The sequence below is a fragment of the Chlorocebus sabaeus genome, chromosome 5 (assembly GCF_047675955.1).
Source record: "Chlorocebus sabaeus isolate Y175 chromosome 5, mChlSab1.0.hap1, whole genome shotgun sequence".
In the NCBI taxonomy this organism is placed as follows: Eukaryota; Metazoa; Chordata; class Mammalia; order Primates; family Cercopithecidae; genus Chlorocebus; species Chlorocebus sabaeus.
The window spans coordinates 72,287,589-72,309,250 of NC_132908.1; the positions used below are offsets into that span (position 1 = coordinate 72,287,589).

The 21,662-nt window shown below is 44.9% G+C and overlaps 1 protein-coding gene across 3 annotated transcripts; it reads right to left on the bottom strand.

Moving 5' to 3' along the window:
* Positions 1 to 1,852: 1,852 nt before the first annotated feature.
* On the bottom strand, positions 1,853 to 21,612 carry KARS1 (lysyl-tRNA synthetase 1). Of its 3 annotated transcripts, none has more exons than XM_007994116.3 (15): positions 21,486 to 21,590; positions 17,866 to 18,045; positions 14,853 to 15,012; positions 13,501 to 13,666; positions 10,222 to 10,315; positions 9,680 to 9,866; positions 9,447 to 9,572; positions 7,961 to 8,080; positions 5,812 to 5,974; positions 5,534 to 5,707; positions 5,273 to 5,358; positions 4,556 to 4,641; positions 3,564 to 3,690; positions 2,719 to 2,862; positions 1,853 to 2,143 (listed from the first exon to the last, which is right to left on the bottom strand). In XM_007994116.3, exons 2-15 carry the CDS (start codon positions 18,009 to 18,011, stop codon positions 2,045 to 2,047), a joined length of 1,878 nt encoding a protein of 625 aa, XP_007992307.3. In that variant the 5' UTR covers positions 18,012 to 18,045; positions 21,486 to 21,590; the 3' UTR covers positions 1,853 to 2,044. The 3 variants fall into 3 exon arrangements, with proteins under 3 accessions (XP_007992307.3, XP_037864170.2, XP_007992306.3); XM_038008242.2 differs by having other exon boundaries at positions 21,372 to 21,567; XM_007994115.3 differs by lacking the exon at positions 17,866 to 18,045 and having other exon boundaries at positions 21,486 to 21,612.
* Positions 21,613 to 21,662: the final 50 nt, after the last annotated feature.

The following is a 21,662-nucleotide window of genomic DNA, read 5'->3' on the forward strand; positions in this document are numbered from 1 at the left end:
GCTGCCTCAGTTCCTTTTTTTTTTTTTTTTTTTTGTTGAGACAGAGTCTCGCTTTGTCGCCCAGACTGGAGTGCAGTGGCTGGATCTCAGCTCACTGCAAGCTCCGCCTCCCGGGTTCATGCCATTCTCCTGCCTCAGCCTCCTGAGTAGCTGGGACTACAGACGCCCGCCACCTTGCCCGGCTAGGTTTTTGTATTTTTTAGTAGAGACGGGGTTTCACCATGTTAGCCAGGATGGTCTTGATCTCCTGACCTTGTGATCCGCCCGTCTCGGCCTCCCAAAGTGCTGGGATTACAGGCTTGAGCCACCGCGCCCGGCCTGCCTCAGTTCCTTTCTATCCCCAGCCTCCTTAAGACCAGACAGCTGGCTTCTGCCTCCAGCCCTCCATTAAACCACTCTGTAAAGTCACTGATGACATCATCAATCCTTGTAGCCTTTTTCAATGGTGTGCATTGACAGTATTACCCGAAACCTAGTCCCTTACCTGGCCTTGACCTTCCACCACCTCCCTTGGTGAGGTTATTATCTCCCGTTTTAGTTACCACTCCCTTTCTGAGGATGTGCCATCTGAAAATGTTTCTTCCGAAATGCCACCTGGTCATGTACTGCTGAAACGCCAGCAGGGGTGAGCATGCTCCGCACTGCCTGAGGTAGTTCTGCTGGGTAACTCTGAATGCTTAGGTTGTTTACCAGTTACAGAAACAGAAACCTGCTCTGTGAAAGGAGGCTGGCTGCTCCCAAACTGGGATGCTTGCAGGTTTTGCTGCGGTGCACAAGGTAAGTCTTCTGTCATCTGAAAAAAGGTCTTCCCAGCTGGGTCAGGAAACAGGGGCTCCACTTTCACGGCAGGCCGTCAGCCACAGCCTTGTCACATTCTTACCTCTATTGAATGGAGCTGAAAATAATGAGAAAACTTCAGATTCATTACTCAACATTCTGCTATTCCCATCTGGCTAACAGGCATGTCAAATTTAACATGTCCAAAACCAAACTTCCAACGTTCCCTCTGAAACCTGCACTTCAGAGGGCAACTTTCTTCTAGCTGTTCAGGCCCAAAACCGTGAAATCACTTTTGGCTTCTTTTTGTCACAACCCACATTCCATCACCAAATTCTTCTGCCGTCAGGAACACAGGCAAAGTGCAACCACTTGTAACCATTTCCACTGCTCCAACCACGTCCCAGTCACTGTCTCAGCCTATGGTGACTGCTCAGCTGGTCTCCCTTCTTTGCCCTTGTCCTCCACACAGAAACTATAATAATCCTTGAAAAACACTCCTCTGCTCAAAACCCTTCCATGGTATCTCATCTCCCTTAGAAAACACATACTTTTCTGCGTGGCTTCCAGGGGCCTGCGTGATCTGGCCCCTCACTGACCTTCACTCATCCCTGTCCAGTCACACCAGACCCTCTGCCATTCCTCAAAAACATAGTCCTTTGGTCCGAATGGCCTTTTCCCATAGACCTCCCCAGCTCAGTCTCCAGACCTCTACTGAAATGCCTAGCAGAGGTCTTCCTGACCACCATAAAGTAGCACTGTTCCCTCCACCTCTAAAACAGCACCTCTGTCCCCTTACCCTGCTCCATTTTTCTTCTTGGTATATATCACCACCAGAAAGAACAGGTATTTCCTTGTTTTTTGTTTGTCTACTTCTCCTCCCTATCCCAAAGAAAGAATACAAGTTCCATGAAAGCAGGAACTTGGCTTTTGTTCACTGCTGTGTCCCCAATCTCTTAGAACAATGCCTGGCACAGGGCAGACATTAATATACATTTGTTAAATGAATAAGATGGTAAAATCCTAAACATTCATTAGGCCAGCAGTCTGGGGAAAAAAGTTGACATTCTAAAGGTAAAGAGAACAGACAAATGGTTTATTTGGTAACAAGGATTAAAAAGAAAATTTTAATTCCTTGTCTCTCTTCTAATGGCTGAACCAAACTGCGGTGTCAAATGGAAAGCAGCACACAAGAATTCCCTTGCAGACTTGATCTTTCGCAGAAATGCAAAGACGCCTGAGTTATACAACTTGCAATTATTATTTTCTAGACAGAAGTGCCAACTGTTGTGCTTTCCAGCGTATCAGTGGTTGCTACATTCTCTTTCTTGTCTTCGGGTTTCATGGCCGGAAACAGAAGTACTTCCTGTGGGAGATAAAAATGTACCTTGAAGCTAAGAAGCACTCTGAACATTTTTTCACACCTATCTACTCATTCCTTCTGCCTCTGTTGTTACCATCAAAATCTAGAGATTAGTATATTCCAGCTGAAAAGACATATGTGTTCTTTTATTTCAACTCAGACCCTCTCAGTTACAGATGACAAAGAATAAACGCATAGCACTGCCTAGGGCACTATGTCAAAAGGATGAATAGACACATTTCTATGAAAATTTGATTTCCTCATCTGTAAAAATGGGAAACAACAGTTTCTATACCTCATTGGGCTGACCTAATTAGCTGAAATAATGCACGGAGACTTCCCTGGATCCTCAAGAAATGCAAACAATTAGTATTCCTTCTGCCTCTGGGAGGAAAAAACCCAAATCCTTCAAGGTCAGAGGCTCTGGCCCTCCTGTGAGTGGCATGGAACTCCTCTGCCTGCTCCTCTTCCCAGTCCAAATCCCTTCCTTAATTTTATCCCCCAGGCCCACCATGCCCTGGCTGCAACACAATGGAGTTTCTTCAGGGCAGTATGCGCTGTGGAGGGCTGCTACGTACCTTGATGTTGTTGGAGTCCGTGAGAAACATGGCGACTCGGTCAAGGCCCATGCCAAAGCCACCTGTCGGGGGCAGCCCGTATTCCAGGGCAGTACAGAAGTTTTCATCTATGAACATGGCCTCATCATCACCTGCAGCCTTGGCCTAGAAGAGGAAAGAGAACCAAAAGGTGATCTTCTTCTAGGCTATCTCAGTGTGTGAGTGAACACGTTAACAGGCTCCGAGGTGGGAGTACCATCATTCCAGGGATGCTCCTGACACTCAGGACTTGCTGGGGATTCATTTCCTAGTAACTCCAAGATGCAGCCGTTTCTTTCAAAGACCTGGAGGTCAGGACTGATGAAATCGACCTCAGAACACATACAAATTTCTCTGAAAGAAAACACTTCCACTGCTTAGGGTTCTGGGACTCTAAATAGGTTAATTCTCAGAGACTGTGACAATGCCAAGAGTCTTTCTTGCATTTCCTGAAAGCAGCCCTCACTGGCAGCACCTGCTGCAGGCAGCCTGTGGGGGCTTTGTCTTCTCCATCCATCTTTACCTGCCTTCCAACCCTAAGCCACCTTAATACATGTATAATCTAAGAAAATAACGTTCTTGTTTGGCAAGTGTATTTTCAAGACCAAACATCATGCTTCCCATACGGAGATTAATAACTAAGTTCCTCTTATGTACTACAGAGTCAATACCAGGTGAAGTCTCCATCTTGAAATGTGACTTCCTCCAGCAAAGCCTATGGCTTTCTTCTGAAGTCACCAAGAACGTATATGCTGACACAGATCAGGGTTAAGGCTGGTATCTCCTGGTGAGTTGGCACAGCCTCTGCTCACAGTCCCCTTTCTCACCTTGGCCTGTTCTTCAAAAAGCTGCCGCTGCCGCACGGGATCATTCAGCTCAGTGTAGGCATTGCATATCTCTTTCTTCATGACAAATAGTTCAAAGCGCTCAGTCAGACCCTCTTTAAAGCGGTGCCTAGGGACAGGAGACCAAAGAGGAGGCTGAATATACAGGCCCCTAATGAGCTAAATTCTTTTTTTTTTTTTTTTTTGAGATGGAGGCTTGCTGTTGCCTAGGCTGGAGTGCAGTGGTGTGATCTCGGCTCACTGCAACCTCCGCCTCCTGGGTTCAAAAGCTTCTCCTGCCTCAGCCTTGAGTAGCTGGGATCACAGGCGCATGTCACTATGCCTGGCTAATTTTTGTATTTTCAGTAGAGACAGGGTTGGTCTAATGATCAAACATCTAATACAAGAATTAAACTCTAGTGGACTCAAAAGTGTTACTGATTGTAGTCTGAAGCCTGCATGCACTCTCAGCAACAAATCATTTGGTACAACGGTGAGGAGGGTGAGAGAAACTAGGAAGGTTTAATGATCTTCCTAACAGGCCAGTGTGGCAGACTGTTACAATGGAGCACACCTCTTGTATTCATGCCCATGTGTAGCCTCCTTCACCTGGACTTTGGGCTGGCAACATGTCTTGGTTTGGCCAATGGGATATCAGCAGAGGCTTGATATGTGTTTGCACAATGAAGTCTGTTCTTTTGGAAGCTTCTCCTCAGAGCCCAATCGCCATGCTGAAAGGAAGCCCAGGCTGTGCTGCCAGAGAGGCCACATGAAGAGGCCCTGGAGGACAAGATCCTATGTGGAGTGACCACATGGAGGAGAACCAAAGTGCCCTGGCAGAATCCCCAGTTGAAAAAAAGCCCCTTGGGTTATCCTAGTCAACACCACCCAGCAGAAAGACCACCAGTCAACCCACAAAATCTTGACAATAAACTGTTGTTTAACACCACTAAGTTTTGGGGCTGTTATGCAGCAATAGGTAACTGGAATCTTACCATTTAGCCAAAGGGCTCATTATCTGTGGGTGATCACAGATGAATGTAGGATTGATGCAAGTCACTTCCAGGAACTCCCCAACAAGCTTAATGAGAAAGAAAAGCAGAGTCAGTCACTATTTCTGAAGAGTATTTGATCATCCCAGCCCAGACAGAAGACCTCAGCTCCCATCCAGATGGGTTTATCCTATAGTTATTTATTATTATTATTACTATTATTGAGATGGAGTCTTGCTCTGTCGCCCAGGATGGAGTGCAGTGGCACGATCTCGGCCTGCTGCAACCTCCCTCTCCCGGTTCCAGTGATTCTCGTGCCTCAGCCTCCTGAATAGCTGGGATTACAGGTGCCCGCCACCACACCCAGCTAATTTTTGTATTTTTAGTAGAGACGGGGTTTCATCATGTTGGCCAGGCTGGTTTCAAACTCCTGACCTCAGGTGATTCACCCGCGTCGGCCTCCTAAAGTGCTGGGATTACAGGTGTGAGCCACTGCACCCACCCTACCCTATAGCTTTTTAAAAGCTGGAAAGGATTAACAGAGATCACACCATAAATTATTTGGCACAGAGCTTAGTATGACAGGTCGAAGTTTGTTATTTCTCTTGTTCAAACTCTTTAGGGTTTTCCTATGAAGGTGCAGAAATGAACTCTCCCCAGGGAAGAGGGAACTGTTCAGCACCAGATGAGGACATGTACAACAAAGGTGGAACCTCTCACCTTGTCAAGGAGCCTGGCTGTGGTGCGAGGTGGAGGGCATTCAACAGCTTTTGCCACACAGATATCATCAAGAATTTTGCGAGTTTCTGGGATACAAATGCACAAGTTAGGGCAGGAGACATCACATTAGCCAAGTAAAAATGTACATAAAGAGAATAGTGTGGGAAATTCTAGCTCTGACCCAATCAAATTCAGAGCTGGACAGGAAGAGAGGAGGAGTAAGTGCTATCACTCACACTGGAGTGAGTGTTGTCACTTTACCTTCAGTTTCAAAGAGATTAGTTTCTGGCAGCTTCATCCCCAGGGCTTTCTCAAGCTCTTCTATCATGCTGATTCGCCGGAAGGGTGGGGTGAAGTCAATATCGTAGGCTTGGCCCTCTGGGCCATCTGGGTGGTAGGTGACCTTGTAACTGCCTGTAATATGCTTCACCATCCCTGGGAGAGAAACCTGTTATTTAGCGGGGATGAAACCCAGGCAGCCCTCCTCTGAAAGCAGCATACCAAACCACCCGATGAGTATGACGGAGAGCAGGAGTCACCTGAAACCATCTTCTCTGTGATTTCCATGACATCGTGATAGTCTGCATAGGCCATGTAGAACTCACAGGTGGTGAACTCAGGATTGTGCGTCAAATCAATCCCCTCATTCCGGAACTGGCGTCCAATTTCATAAACCCGGTCGATGCCACCAACCACAAGAATCTAACAGCAACACATGGCCACGGTCATGACAGCCAATCTTATATTAACAGCTTTGGGAAGTTTCAGTCTCCAAAAGCCATAACTTGGTTTTCACAGGTTAGGCATGCTCTCAGGTCTCTAGTCAAAATGCCAAGCACCCTGCTCTCTTTAGACCCTTGTAGTGTGGATAGTTACCCCTCCTTTTTGGCTGCCCAGGAATTCTAGATACTCTTCCTGTCTTGGGCATCCTCCACCATTGAGTCTGAGCCTCCCCAAGGAAGCAGCGTCTCTTGGGGTTAGGCTGCAGGCGTGTGACCCACACTCCACCAGTGACTTGAGACTTCAGCATGGAAGCTACTAATAGAAGATGTAGGTATTGCACAGAATTCATTCTAGTGAAGGGAGCCAGTCATATGTAGCATTTAGATTGCAGAGGTCCTAGTGGCAGTGACTTGTGCCTAGTGCCAGGGTTATGAGCTATAGTAACTGTGCCTAGTAGGAAAAAACACTGGGTTCTCCATGAGAACAGCCCATTCTAATATGACTCAGAATCATTCCTAGTTGTGTAGTTTCCAAGCCTGATTCTCTGATCCTCCTGGGGACTGTGAGCTTTCTGTATGTGGGGATTCACTCAGGATGGTGGCAGAAATATTAAAGGGAAATATTGGGGAAAGTTATAATAATCACAAATCTTTTGGAAGGCCGAAAGGTTAACGTAGCTTGTAATAACTGAACAGGCTGAAGGGAGCTGGTTCTTACCTTACAGCATTAGGTCATAGGGTAAATACTACAGACAACAGAGGCTTTCTCAGTTAAATCTGTTTACCCTATCTCCATTAACTAACCTTTGAGCCACATGGCCCTCTTGGGGGGAGGTCGACCAAAGATACTGCCCCCTAATGGTATTTACTTTAGACAGCAGTACCTGAGCTTTAATAATTCCTAGAACTACTCTCTTAACCATGTTAATTATCCACAAATGTGTTTACTCAAAGCTTCTGTTGTTAATTCTATACTAAATAAATGCCTGGAGTGCGAGCTGCTCGTGGTCAGCCACAGTGACAAACCTCTCTTGGTGTGCGAGCAGTCACTCAGCAGGACTGGCAAAACAGAGTATCTGTATTTCAGTGTACGTTTTATTCATCCGTTGTTTAGGTCAGGGTCTGCGGGCAGACCCCCGCAGCTAATGCCCTCTTGTGAGGAGCAATACCTTACCTATAAAGCTGAATAAATTTTTATTTTGCTTCACCTAGTTATAACAGGTTCTGTTGTCTGCAACTAAGAATCCTGAATAATAATCTTCGATATTTACCTGGGAATTTGAAAAGACATCTTTATAGCGATTTGAAGATACTTTTTTTTTTCTTTGAGACAGAGTCTCATTCTGTCATCCAGACTGGAGTGCAGTGGCAGATCTCGGCTCACTGCAACCTCTGCCTCCTGGGTTCAAGCAATCCTCCTGCCTCAGTCTCCCGAGTAGCTGGGATTACAGGCGCCCGCCACCATGCCCAGTTAATTTTTGTATTTTTGTAGACACTGGGTTTCACCATGTTGGCCAGGCTGCTCTCAAACTCCTGACCTCAAGTGATCCACCCGCCTTGGCCTCCCAAAGTAGCTGGGATTACAGGTGTGAGCCACCGTGCCAGGCATGAAGGTATGATTTCCAACTTCCACAGAGAGATTAGGCTCTTTCTTCTATGAAAGACTTAAATCAGATCTAATCCAAGTAAGACTGTATCTTAAAAGTTTTAGGGGAACCAAAGTAGGTAAGGAGTGCCTGTACACATGGGAAAGACAATCCCTTTGGCCTCTGCCCTGCAATGCTCTATTGATCTTGTAGAGAAATTCTGGCAGTGTTACTCATGTCCACACACCTGACCCATCAGAACACCTTCTTGGCTGCTTTACTCTCTCTCTGTTCCTCTTATTTCTGACTATACCTGCCTAGCCAATGGTTTTCCAGCTTTCTGCTTCTTTAAGGGAACAGGATGTAACATTTTTGACTACCTTATGATAGAGTTCTGGAGCAACTCTCATATATAAGTTCATGTCCAGCTCGTTGTGATAAGTGATGAAAGGCTTGGCCACAGCTCCCCCTGGGATGATGTTCATCATGGGAGTTTCAATCTAAAAAAGACAGGGAGAAACATTCAGTCCTTAGACAACCAGAGGCCTTGGGGACAGATCATGCTTTGCATGTAATATAGTCTAAGCCTGTTATATCCCAAACTAAATGTTAATAAGTTCAACAGAAACGTGCAAGTGCTTGACAAAAAAGAACAGATAGTATTTCTACGATGGTGTTTCAATTTCTATTAATACCTAACACCATTAATATAGTACCATGAACTTTCACAAGCTGTAAATAAGAATCTAAATGGATATAGCCTTTCTTGAGTTCAATTTTAGTATTTATTTTTTGAGACAGAGTCTTGCTCTTTTGCCCTGGCTGGAGTGCAGTGGCGTGATCTCGGCTCACAGCAAGCTCTGCCTCCCGAGTTCACACTATTCTCCTGCCTCAGCCTCCCAAGCAGCTAGGACTACAGGCACCTGCCACCACACCCGGCTAATTTTTTGTAGAGACAGCATTTCACTGTGTTAGCCAGGATGGTCTCGATCTCTGACCTTGTGATCCTCCCGTCTCGGCCTCCCAAAGTGCTGGGATTACAGGTATGAGCCACTGAGCAAGCCCAGCCCAATTTGTAGTATTTATTAAAAATTTAAAAATTAGGCTGGTCTGAAGGTAGTGAGTTATCTCAACTGATTGTTTAAAAAAACTTTAACTGCTTATATCCTTTGACTTATTCTACTTCTAGAAATCTACCCTACAGAAACACTTGAACATGTGTATAAAGATACTTGTTGAAACAAACAATGCAGCATTAAGAAAGAATATCTATCTATCTCATACAAAGAGTTCCAGAATATCTTAAGTGAAATAAAAGCAGGTCCATCACAATACATACAGTGTGACTTCACTCATATTTAAAGCAAAAATAAAACCACTCCAAATTGTTTACATATGTGCACTCCATCCGCAACACGCACATGTATGTATGTATATATGCCCAGTAAATGGTGCGGAAGGATACATATCAAACTCAAGTTTGGGGATGGAAGTTAGTTGGAAGGAGTGAAAGGGTACTTTCAATTTTGCTTCTATTTAATTTATTGTTTGAATTTCTTTTATGGTATGTGTGTTTGCTTTTCTCATACCATCAAAAAATATTTAATGCTACAAAAAAGCAAAATGATTTGAATACATATTGAATGTGACATCATTAGCATGTGGATGGCCCTATACCTTGTCCATTATCTTGGAAGTCAGCTCCTGCCTTCCTAATCAGGACAAGGTAGAACAGAGACAATGGCAAGAAAGGGGACATTCTCATTAAGCATGACACAGGATACGCTTTGGAAAAGGAAGGCAAGGGAGAGGCGGCAGCAAGCATTGCAAGGCAGCTCATCACGTCAGGCAAGGAACTCTCCCTACCTCTAGGAATCCCAGCTCATCCAGGAAACTTCTTATATATGTGATCATCTTAGAGCGGATGATAAATTTCTGCCTAACGAAGTCATTCAGGATCAAGTCCAAGTATCTCTGGCGATACCTTGTTTCCTAAACCAAAAGAAGCAGTTAGAAATCACTGGTATGTCTGATTCGATGGTATGATAGAACAAACAGAAGGCACCCCCGTGCCACAGCTAGGAGGCATGAACGCTTACCTTGTCTTTGAGGCCAAAGTGAAGATGAGGTAACATATGCAAACAGGGAGACAGCAGTGTGATCTCATGCGGAATAATGCTCAGCTCACCCTTCTTGGTTTTCCCAGGATTCCCCTGAACTCCAATTATGTCTCCCCGACGCAGTTTGTTATTAATATGAATAAATTCTTCTTCTGATTTATAATTTCTGAGTGAAAAGGAAATGTAATTCAGTAAGAACAATTCAAATGAATACTGACTACTGGGTTCCTCTGGAACCCTCACTCATCTGTTAATACCTAGTTAATGTGAGCCCAAGTAGCAGCTCAGATTCAGGGGCCACTATTAAAAAAGGACTATCCTTTACTTTACTGTCATATAACTTGAGGGCAGTCATCACTTTACAGGTGACCAGGTGGCCATGTTATCTTCTTCTCAGTCTTCCCCAACCATGTCCGACTCCTTCTTACTCTAACTTCAAATACCAGTAAGACCACATCAGCCTATTGCTGTGTTGTTCTAGGCCAACCAAGAAAAGTCTATAACTGGATATTTCGAGATACCTGGAATTGGCCATGACTTGCAACTTCACTCCCTCTCCTCGAAGATCATAGAAGATGAGCTTTCCCCCAGAAGCTCTTTTGGCATGGATCCTACCTAGAAAAAGAAGAGCAAAAATACTGACTTACAGAACCAGAAGTCATTTTACAGTATCAGTGTCAAAAAAAGCTCCCTCTGCATATTTTTTTTTTTTTTTTTGGAGACAGAGTCTTGCTCTGTTGCCCAGGCTGGAGTACAGTGGCACGATCTCGGCTCACGGCAACCTCCGCCTTCCAGGTTTAAGTGATTCTCCTACCTCAGCCTTCTGAGTAGCTGGGATTACAGGTGTGCACCACCACACCTGGCTAATTTCTTTTTTTTTAACTAGAGAGGGGGTTTTACCATGTTGCCCAGGCTGGTCTTGAACTCCTGGGCTGAAGTGACCCACCCACCTCAGCCTCCCAAAGTGCTGGGATTACAGGCGTGAGCCACCGTCCTGGCCTGCATTTTTTTTTCGTCAGGGCAGAACACCAAGCAGTACAATCTGATTTTAGCTTGAGGGAAACTATCTCTTCCCTCAAGCCAACGATCTCCATTCAGATCAGTTAAAGACATGCAGGGAGACCTGGCTTTCAAGAGAAGTCACTGGGTGCCTGGAAGACGGTGGTGCTGGGAGTAGCAGAGTTTTTGGATTTCCTTGAATCCTCAAATAAAAATAGAAAGCATAGCTAGAGAGGCAAAGTGAAAAATCTATGGACAAAATTTACAACAAAATGATGTGGGAAGATGTTGCCAAGAACCCCCAAATATAAGCAATGAGGTAAACCACCAAGAGTCATAAGACCTCTACATGGGGGAAAAGCAGTGGGGAGGAATGGGGTATGGGAGGGATCTGAGAACTGGAGAACTCCCAAATGGCCAAAGGTATCTGCTGGAAAATGTGAACCTTTTCCTCCAGGAAAGCAGCTGAAGCTGGGAGGGGATGTACCCATTTCCATACAGGTGAGGGCTACATTAAGATTTGAAGGGGGCCGGGCGCTGTGGCTCACGCCTGTAATCCCCAGACTTTGGGAGGTCGAGGCGGGCATATCACTTGAGGTTGGGAGTTCAAGATGAGCCTGACCAACATGGAGAAACCCCGTTTCTACTAAAAATACAAAATTAGCCGGGCATGGTGGTGCATGCCTGTAATCCCAGCTACTCGGGAGGCTGAGGCAGGAGAATTGCTTGAACCCGGGAGGTGGAGGTTGCAGTGAGCTGAGATGGCGCCATTGTACTCCAGTCTGGGAAACAAGAGCGAAACTCTGTCTCAAACAAGAAAAAAAAAAAAGATCTAAAGGGAATGAAGAGCCTACAGAAACCCTCTCAACAGCCAGGCTCCCTTCTAGGACAAGACCGTAAAAAACCGAACGGGACAAGGGAAAAAGAGACAAAAAAAGGAGAAGACCCAAAAAAGATGAGGAGGAAGATGAGGACTGGGAAATCTCAGAAAGCAAGCTGCTGTATTTCTGAACACGTCACAAAAACAAGAGGGAGGTCACTAAAGTTGGAAAAACGAAACCTAGTTTCCTTTGAACATTCAGGAAAACTGATTTCATGTAAATATAAGCAACATAAAAGCATTGAGCTCATCTACCATATAAAGTTACCTAAAAAACTAAAAAAGGAGAGATAGGAGAATAACACTGCTCTAGACAAAATAAAAGCTCTCAAGACAGACATGCTCAGAACAACAAAAAATTAAAAAAAAAAAAAATTTTACTTTAAGTTCTGGGATACATGTGCAGGACATGCAGGTTTGTTACATGGGTATACATGTGCCATGGTGGTTTGCTGCACCTATCAACCCATAATCTAGGTTTTAAGCTCCACATGCATTAGGTATTTGTCCTAATGCTCTCCCTCCCCTGCCCCCACCCCCCGACAGGCTCCAGTGTGTGATGTTCCCCTCCCTATGTCCATGTGTTCTCATTGTTCAACTCCCACTTATGAGTGAGAACATATGGTGAAAAGCAAAAAATTCTAACTTACTTTTCAACAATGAGCTGAGAGACATTAAGAAAAAAGACACAAAACATTAAAGAACACAAATTAGAATTAGAAAAACTAAGAAATGAGGTGATAACACATGAAAGAATTAGAAACAAAGTAAAAATCTTTCAGAAAATGAGGACTAAGCTATAAGGAAATAATAGTGACTAAATACAACAAATAATGCCTCAAGAGAAACAGTAAGTGAAAAGAAGGATAAAATTTAAAAATCAAAGTATAAAGAAAGAGATAAAAAGGATTTGAGAGAAAGTAACAATTATCAAAAAGAATCAAAGATGATTCAGTATGCAGATAAAAGTCCCAAAAGAAATGTAAAGAAACAGAATAAAAACAAAAAATTAAAATAAAAAAGATCTGAAAACACACATGTGAAAAGGATCTCAGAGCACACTACATAGCTGAGAATATCAAACTAGAATAACTAACATCAAGAAATATTTTAGTGGCAGGGTGTGGTGGCTCACGCCTGCAATCCTCACACTTTGGGAGGCTGAGGCGGGCGGATCACCTGACGTCAGGAGTTCGAGACCAGCTTGGCCAACATGGTGAAACCCCATCTCTACTAAAAATACAAAACTTATCCGGGTGCGGTGGCAGGTGCCTGTAATCCCAGCTACTTGGGAAGCTGAGGCAGGAGAATCGCTTGAACCTGGGGGGTGGAGGTTGCAGTGAGCTAAGATAGCTAAGATGGTACCACCACATTCCAGCCTGGACAACAAAGTGACACTACATCTCAAAAAAAAACAAAAAAACAGACTTTAGTAAAAGCACTGCACTTTAAAGAAGAAATCTTTTGGGCATTTAGGTGCTAGCAGGAATTCTCTCTGGGTGGTAGGATTATGGGTAATCAAAACTTTCCTTGCTTCTTTGACTATTCTAAATTTTCTACAACTGATAGTTGGTGGGGGAGGGCAAGGAAAAGATGTGATTTTTTTTAATTTAGGAAAAGAAAATCTCATACAAGATACTACAACTCCAAAAGAGCAATGTTCTAGAAAAACTGTCTCAGTGCAAAGCATTCTCAGGCCAAAGACTAGAATTCTTAGAAGCCTGAGACTTCTACCACTGATTCTTGCTGATGAAGGGAATCCTCTACTTCTTTCTGTGAGTAGATATAATGGCGCTGTCCTTTGTAAAATAGCTTCAGACACAGACTGCTTGAGAACAAGACCAACCCAGACCTTCCCTTGTGCTGCTGAAGGGTCCTGCCTGTTGTGGGAGTTCAGTGATTTGCCAGGGAGAGTTCCTACCTGCCACCTTTAAGGTGATGTCAGTCAGGTGATCCCCAGGCTGCAGATGACTATATTTCTGGATGAAGTCAGTGAGTGAGATGTCAACATGGAACTTGTGTGGGTACGGATTTTCCCCATTGACCTTCAGCTGATGAATTGCTTGGCTGCGGATTTTGAAGTATTGCTGTTAAAAAAAAAAGCCCTTGAGAAGTTGAACCTAGTCAGACCAGGGGGGCCCACCTAGCAGAGGGCAGTATTCTGCCCCAGAGTGACCCCAATACATTGTTTTCTTTAACCAAGACCTGTGCATTACAGGAAAGAATATGGAGATTTGCACTTAAAATATGCAGGGTGGCCAGAGGCCAGCATTCCAAAATGCAAGAGTCAACAAAAAGAAATATCAGAGTTCTGCCTAAAATAATAGAAGTTTAATTTTTAATTGGTATAGGTGGCCTTGTCACTTTTGTAGACCACATTTTGCATGATGAGTTGAGTCACTTATCTTCTTAACTACTCTCCTACCTCTGGCGACACATCAGATTTTTCCCCAAGGCATGGGGTCTGGAGAATGTAAACAAGGAATATTCTACAGCAGCCTTTCTCACAAAGCTTTTCTGATGCAACTTCTCAACTCAGCTGTTCCACGGGGAGAGCAGCCTCAGAAATATGTAAACAAATGAACACGGCTGTGTTCCAATACAATTTTACTAGTAAAACCAAGGAGGGGCAAGGTGTGGTGGCTCACACTGTAATCTTAGTACTCAGGGAACCCAAGGCGGGTGGATCACTTGAGGCCAGGAGTTCAAGAGGAGCCTGGCCAACATTAGCTGGCTGCAGTGGAGTGCGCCTCTAATCCCAGTTACTTGGGAGGCTGAGGCAGGAGAATCGCTTGAACTAGGGAGGCGGAGGTTGCAGTGAGATTGCACCACTGCACTCCAGCCTGGGTGACAGAATGAGACTTTGCTCAAAAAAAAAACAAAAACAAAAACAAAAAACCAGGGAGGGAAGGATAAAGTGGGGGGCATAGAGAAGTGGATTTGGCTGGTGGAATGTAGTTTGCCAGCCCCTGGTCTAAAGTAAACCTCAGGCAATCTTTAGAGAGACACTTTCTCCAGGGCCTCAAGGTCAAGCTAATTCCAAGGAAGGTTAATTCACTTGAATGCTGGACTCTCCCAAATGTCTTTTGGGGGTTGACATAAAAAACACTCAGGGTCTGTGCCTTTAACCAGATGGAGCGGCAGACCCTCCCTTATCCTGGCAGTGACCTCGGGCATACTGGTCCTTCCTACTGTCCAGTCCCAAAGAATCTGCCATAAGCCTCATCAGAAGCTTTCATGTGCCCGGCCATGCTGGTGGCCCAGGGAACTCACATTTGGGTCCAGGCTCTCTTCCTCAGGACCCACACCATTGTCAGTGGTGTGGCTGGTGGCAGCCACAGTGGCTTGGCTTAGCTGTTTCTCACTGAGCTCTTTCTGCTTTGCCTCCTTCTCTGCTACTTTCTTCTCAGCTTTCAGGCGTCTCTTCAGCTCACTGTTGGAGAGATGAAAGCGTTCAATGTGTTAGCTGCCTGAAGAGTCCTCTATGTTCTGCCCCTAGCCACTTATCAAAAACACGAATCGCCTGGGAGGAACGCTCTTTCTCAGTTGTATACCCTTCAATTCCACACCCATAGCTCAGCTCAAGTCTCTCATCACTAAACTCTTTATGTGAAAGACACAAAGGGAAAAATAAGCTTAGAACAAAGATATGAACGATCACTCTCAATCTCTGCTTGCCAGTCTCAGGTCCTTGGCATTAGGTCCCAACTAAAACCAAGATGTACCAGGACAAAGAAAATCCTATGCATTAGTTTTGAACAGGAGAAAATATTTTCTAGAAAATTAGCAGAATAGGCTTTTCTTGAGCTAATTAGGTTAGGGAGCTCCTTGGGGCTGGTGACTGAATCTTAGTTGTTTAGTATCCCCTCCAGAACGTGAAGTTCCAACAGTGATAGATCTTTTTTTTTTTTTTTTTTTTTTTAATGAGACAGAGTTTTGCTCTGTGGCCCAAGCTGGAGTGCAGTCACAATATCAGCTTACTGCAATCTCTGCCTCCCGGATTTCAAGGGATTCTCGTGCCTCAGCCACCTGAGTAGCTGGGATTATAGGTGTGCACCACCACACTCAACTAATTTTTGTATTTTCAGTAGAGACACGGTTTCACCATGTTGGCCAGGCTGGTCTCAAACTCCTTGCCTCAAGTGATCTGCCAGCCTTGGCCTCCCAAGGTGCTAGGATTACAGGTGTCAGCCACCTGACCCCTCCAATGCCAGATCTAACACATGATCAGCCCTCTGCCACCCCCTCTCTCTAACCTCCCCTAAGCGTGAGTTAGGATGACAGTTAGGAAGAGCTGGCTCTTTAGCACTCAAGGAGACCTCCCCCACCAACAGTCTCTCCAAGAATGGCTGTCAGCATTAGTCTCACTTTGCCCACCGGAGCCTGACTTAGACAACAAAGTAGAACGGTGTGCAAAGCACACAGGGGATAATACATCATCTTTGTAGTCAGGCTGCCTGGGACTAAATTCCAACACACTTGTCAATTATGTGACTTGGATGAGTGAATTAACTTCTCACCTATAAAACGAAAATAATAATAGACAACCTCCACCAGTTGTTGTGGTGTGTACTGAGATTATGTTTGTATAAAGGGATTACCCTAACCCTGGCATTTAGTTAACCAAATATGAGCTTTCTAGGTATCTTTCAGTATCTTAACCCTTTACTCTCTGTATAGAAACTATACTGATTTGAATACATTTCTGGCTAAATCGCTTGCTATCCAAACTCTTGATACTTATCCCTTGAACCTCAAAAACCAAAGCAATGTGGACAACTTTGAGCTGTTCTGTATGATACGTTCATGTCTCTTATGGTCTGAATTTGCTATCTGAACCCAGAAACTAAACATATTGGTATAGGGAGGGTTATCTTTACTATTCAAAGACAATTTATGGAACGTTCTTTCAAATCACTAATCAAATATTCCGCAACAGTGAACCACAGCAAAAGATCCCAAGTCATGCCTGCATACTTTCTGGCTTCAGGACACATCCTTCATTTTCTGCAAGAATTTAGAATAAATTGGCCGGGCACGGTGGCTCAAGCCTGTAATCCCAGCACTTTGGGAGGCCAAGACGGGCGGATCACGAGGTCAGGAGATCGAGACCATCCTGGCTAACACGGTGAAACCCCGTCTCTACTAAAATACAAAACAAATTAGCTGGGTGAGGTGGCGGGCGCCTGTACTCCCAGCTACTTGGGAGGCTGAGGCAGGAGAATGGCGTGAACTCAGGAGGCGGGACTTGCAGTGAGCTGAGATCCGGCCACTGCACTCCAGTCTGGACAACAGAGCCAGACTCCGTCTCAGAAAAAAAAAAAAAAAAAGAATTTAGAATAACTTAAACAAAATGAATTGAGGTTTTGAATCTTTCACCTCTTTTTATTGAGACAGAGTCTCGCTCTGTTGCCCAGGCTGGAGTGCAGTGGTGCGATCTCGGATCAGTGCAAGCTCCACCTCCCGGGTTCACACCATTCTCCTGCCTCAGCCTCCGGAGTGGCTGGCACTACAGGTGCACGCCACCATGACCAGCTAATGTTCTTTTTGTATTTTTAGTAGAGACAGGGATTCACTGTGTTAGCCAGGATGGTCTCGATCTCCTGACCTCGTGATCCGCCCGTCTCGGCCTCCCAAAGTGCTGGGATTACGGGCGTGAGCCACTGTGCCTGGCTGCTGCGCAGTGCGCCTTTCCTTTTAAACAGGAAAAACGGATTCTGATGGTTTTACAGTTGACAGCTTTTTCTACATATAATGTCTTATAACATTTGTAAAGGCAACCTTTCCAAAACACTGTGCTGGTGCTATCATGCTATAATTCAGTCAGTGGACTGCTAAGACTAGGCTGTCTAGTTCTTCTAGAATTAAGATAAATCTGTTTTCCACTCAACCAGGTGCTCCTCTTAAATCAAATCAATCTTAAGGATAATCCAAAAAGGTCCTACGAATAGCACTAAGACTAGAAACCAAATTAATCTCAAGAGCAAACAAAACCCCAGAAAGACAGAAAAGGGAAATAACTGGCATTAGAAATTATTTGTTCAAACAAGGGTTTTGTACTCAGCACTGTTCTAGAATAAGATCCACATGTCATCTCATGACTCTAAGGAGAGATGATTTGAATTTATTAAAGAGGAAATGAGAAAGGACTATTGGTTTTGGTATTAGGGTTCCTTGTTTCCTTAGCAACAAGTCCAAAGACTTAGCCAGAGACTTAACAGATAATGAACCAAGTAAGGAAAGAATTTTTGCTTCCAGAGCAATAAAGAAGGTAATGGGCACCAACCTTCTTTGATCAGATAATGGCTTGTCCTTGTGAGGCGCTGTGAAAGGAGCAAGTTGACCCAGTCGCAGTTCCCTGTGACCCCACTCTGCCCAGGAGGTTTTGCGCAGGGACCCCCTAACAAGCCTTACAGCAGCTTGCGTCAACATGGCAGAACACCCTGGAACTAATGATTACCACCACCTAGCGGGAAACAGAGACGTGGTGTCAGATGGGACAGACAGTATACACAGACCCAACCAACTCTCTTACAGGTTGGGGAGGGGGACCATGCTTCTACTACCTTTTAGTCCCATTTAACTTAAGACTCTCTTAACTGATAGCAACCCTGTAACACTCCCTGTGCTACAACTGTAACTGACAATGTTCTTAGTCCTGACTATGGAAAAAACATGCACATCTGGGGTCAAAAGCCAACAGCAAGTTAATGGATCGCTTACAAGTAAAAATGCTCACAACATCCTAGAATATGGGAACAGGATGTGAGGTACTTTCTGAAGCCCTGAAGTGTGGTTTCTCACCTGGAGAGAAAATACCTGGCCACAAGATGGCAATAGGAAGCATATAAAATAAAAGGAAACTGTCACTATCTATTGCAAACTCTAGACAAAGATAAATGCAAGTCACACAAAAACACGAATCAAAGAGAAGACTTGTTTGGAACTCTAGGAACAAGGGGAAAGGAGAATTTCAGGAGGGTCCTTAGACTGTTATGTTTATACATTATAAACGCTAGAAGGCAACAGAATTACAGAGATCACCTTCTTTACTATGTTCAAATAAATCTGAGGAGGCTATTTCACTTGGGCAGGGAGCACATCTGTTTTTAAACTTGGAGTCAATACCTGGCATAAAATGGTGCTTACTAAAGATTTCAGACCAAGGAATGTCCAAGAACAATTAAATGGAAGGAAATGTTAATCACAAAAAAGTTATCTTAGTCCTTGGTAACTAGAGGAACAGACATCAATAACAGGTAAGACAACGTGAGTAGTGCTGTGCAGTCAGGATACAGAGCATGGGCTGAGGAGGCACAGGCCTGATTTCAGATCTCTGCTCCAGTGCTCTGTGTCAGTGCCAGACTGTATTTTAGGAATGCACGCTTTAGTAATGCATTTAATTACCAGGGCCTCAGTTTATTAATTTGAAAAATGGACAATAACTCTTCTCTTGCAAAGTTATTCTTTAGACAGAAAGCTTGCAGAGATCTAGCACTGTGCCTGGTACAGAAAAGCTAGTCAAAAAAATAGTAGCTTATGGCCGGGCGCGGTGGCTCAAGCCTGTAATCCCAGCACTTTGGGAGGCCGAGACGGCGGATCACGAGGTCAGGGGATCAAGACCATCCTGGCTAACACGGTGAAACCCCGTCTCTACTAAAATACAAAAAAAAATTAGCCAGGCGTGGTGGTGGGCGCCTGTAGTCCCAGCTACTTGGGACGCTGAGGCAGGAGAATGGCGTGAACCCAGGAGGCGGAGCTTGCAGTGAGCTGAGATCCGGCCACTGCACTCCAGCCTGGGTGACAGAGCGAGACTCCGTCTCAAAAAAAAAAAAAAAAAAAAAAAAAAGTAGTAGCTGTATTTAATCTTAGAAAAGTCAGTGAAGCAGGGAGTGGTGGCTCACGCCTATAATCCAAACACTTTTTGGGGCTGAGGCGGGCGGACCTGAGCTCAGGAGTTTGACACCAGCCTGGGCAACATGGTGAAATCCTGTCTCTACTAAAATACAAAAATTTAGCCGGGTGTTTCGGCATGCGCCTGTAGTCCCAGGTACTTGGGATGCTGAAACACCAGAATTGCTTGAACCCGGGAGGTGGAGGTTGCCATGGGCTGAAATCACACCGCTGCACTCCAGCCGGGGCAACAATGACTCTCCCTCCAAAAAAAAAAAAAAAAAAAAAAAGTCAGTAAAGAGAAATTAACCAGTTTTCTCAGTTTACCTAAAAACACTGAACTGGAAACCCTGCTTTCACCTGTGATATACAGTCCTATAATTCAATTCAATGTAATTTATTATCATAGGTGGTTTAAAAGAATGAACTAAACTTTAGGACTGTATATCACAGATACACTACATTCAACTAAATTTGACTTAACAGATTAAAGTCCAGTCAATTTTCTCTAAGGTAGTAGTACAAAGGCCAGGTTCCAAACATTTATGGAAGTCCATCAGATTGCTCTAATAAAGGACAATATATTAGGGTGCTACCAAACTGTAAACTTAGACCATTTCTCTAATACTTACTTCTAAAATATTTGAAGCACAAAGCTACGGTCACAAAAGGAAACATCGGGCCAGCTGCGGTGGCTTACGCCTGTCATCCCAGCACTTTGGGAGGTCAAGGTGGGCGGATCACGAGGCAAGGAGTTCGAGATCATCCTGCCCAACATGATGAAACCCTGTCTCTACTAAAAATACAAAAATTAGCCGGCTGTGGTGGCACGCGCCTGTAACCCCAGTTACTCGGGAAGCTGAGGTATGAGAATCGCCTGAACCCGGGCAGTGGAGGTTGCAGTGAGCCGAGATGGTGCCACTGCACTCCAGCCTGGCGACAGAGCGAGACTCCATCTTTAAAAAAAAAAAAAAAAAAAAAAGGAAACATCGTTTCTCCTTTCTTTTTCATTCAGGGTCTGGCTGTCTCAGTAACGCCTTGTGGAAAGCTACGGAGAAGAGCTCACTCACGCAGCACTCACAGCAGTCCCTGAAGGACCTCAAGTCTCCCAGGCCGGAGTGCAGTGTCACGACTTCAGCTCACTGCAACCTCCGCCTCCTGGGTTCAAGCGATTCTCCTGCCTCAGTCTCCCGAGTAGCTGGGATAACAAGTGTGCGCCACGGGGATTAAGCCGTCTCGTATGCGCCTGGAATGGTACTATGTACCATCTTCCTAGCAATGATAAAACACTCAATTACCTGTGTTCTGTGGTTCAAATGGCGAATGCTAATAAGAATATAAGACAGCCAGTTAGAGAGTGGCTAATCCTGACTTACCTATGTTAACCTACACACTCCAAGGATATGGGAATGGTTAACAAAAAGGTATCAGGCTTAATTAAGATGGTCTCTGTTGTTAGACGTTGATCACTCAATACTCATAGGTATCTAATGAATAACCCATACGGGTAGACGGCAGCGAGCTGAAACTCAGTTTTATAACTGATCCCTTTTAACACAGAACGTTCAGAATGACCTTGGTGAGGCCTAGAAAATTTTGAAAGTCTTTCTGAAAAGCTAGGGTATTTAACATTTCTTCAACTTCCACATTTACTGAGCGGCTCAACAAAAGAAAGCATTTCTCACAAGCAAGGAGATGAAGGTAAACAGTAAGTTTCGCTTTTCTTTCCTGATAACTCTTAGTTCTCGTCCTAATTCCCCCTCCACAGTCTCTAAACTCTAGGGGTATGATAGGGAGGACCCCGCCGCTGCCGGCTGGGGACCGGGAGCCGGCGCGCCCGGGGTATCCCGGGGTGTGCGGTCTGCAGCGTGCAGCCATCAAGTCTCAGCATGTGCATACCCAAGAAAGCCGGCAAGAAGGCCCCGGCACAGCAGCCTTGCTGGGAACTTCGCGGCGCTTCCCAGCCCAGGCTCTCCTACCGCAAAGGCTTTAAAGACTCGCAGCGACACTCACTTCTTGCTCAGTTTCGGCTCGCTGCCATCCACTTTCACCTCGGCCGCCTGCACCGCTGCCATCTTCCCGGAGGGCCCGACCCAAAAGTAAGGAGGATAGTACGTTAATTTCCAGGTCAAGGTGCGAAGCCCCACCTCTTCCGGGGGAGAGGGGGCAGGCGCTCTCATTGCGCCGCGG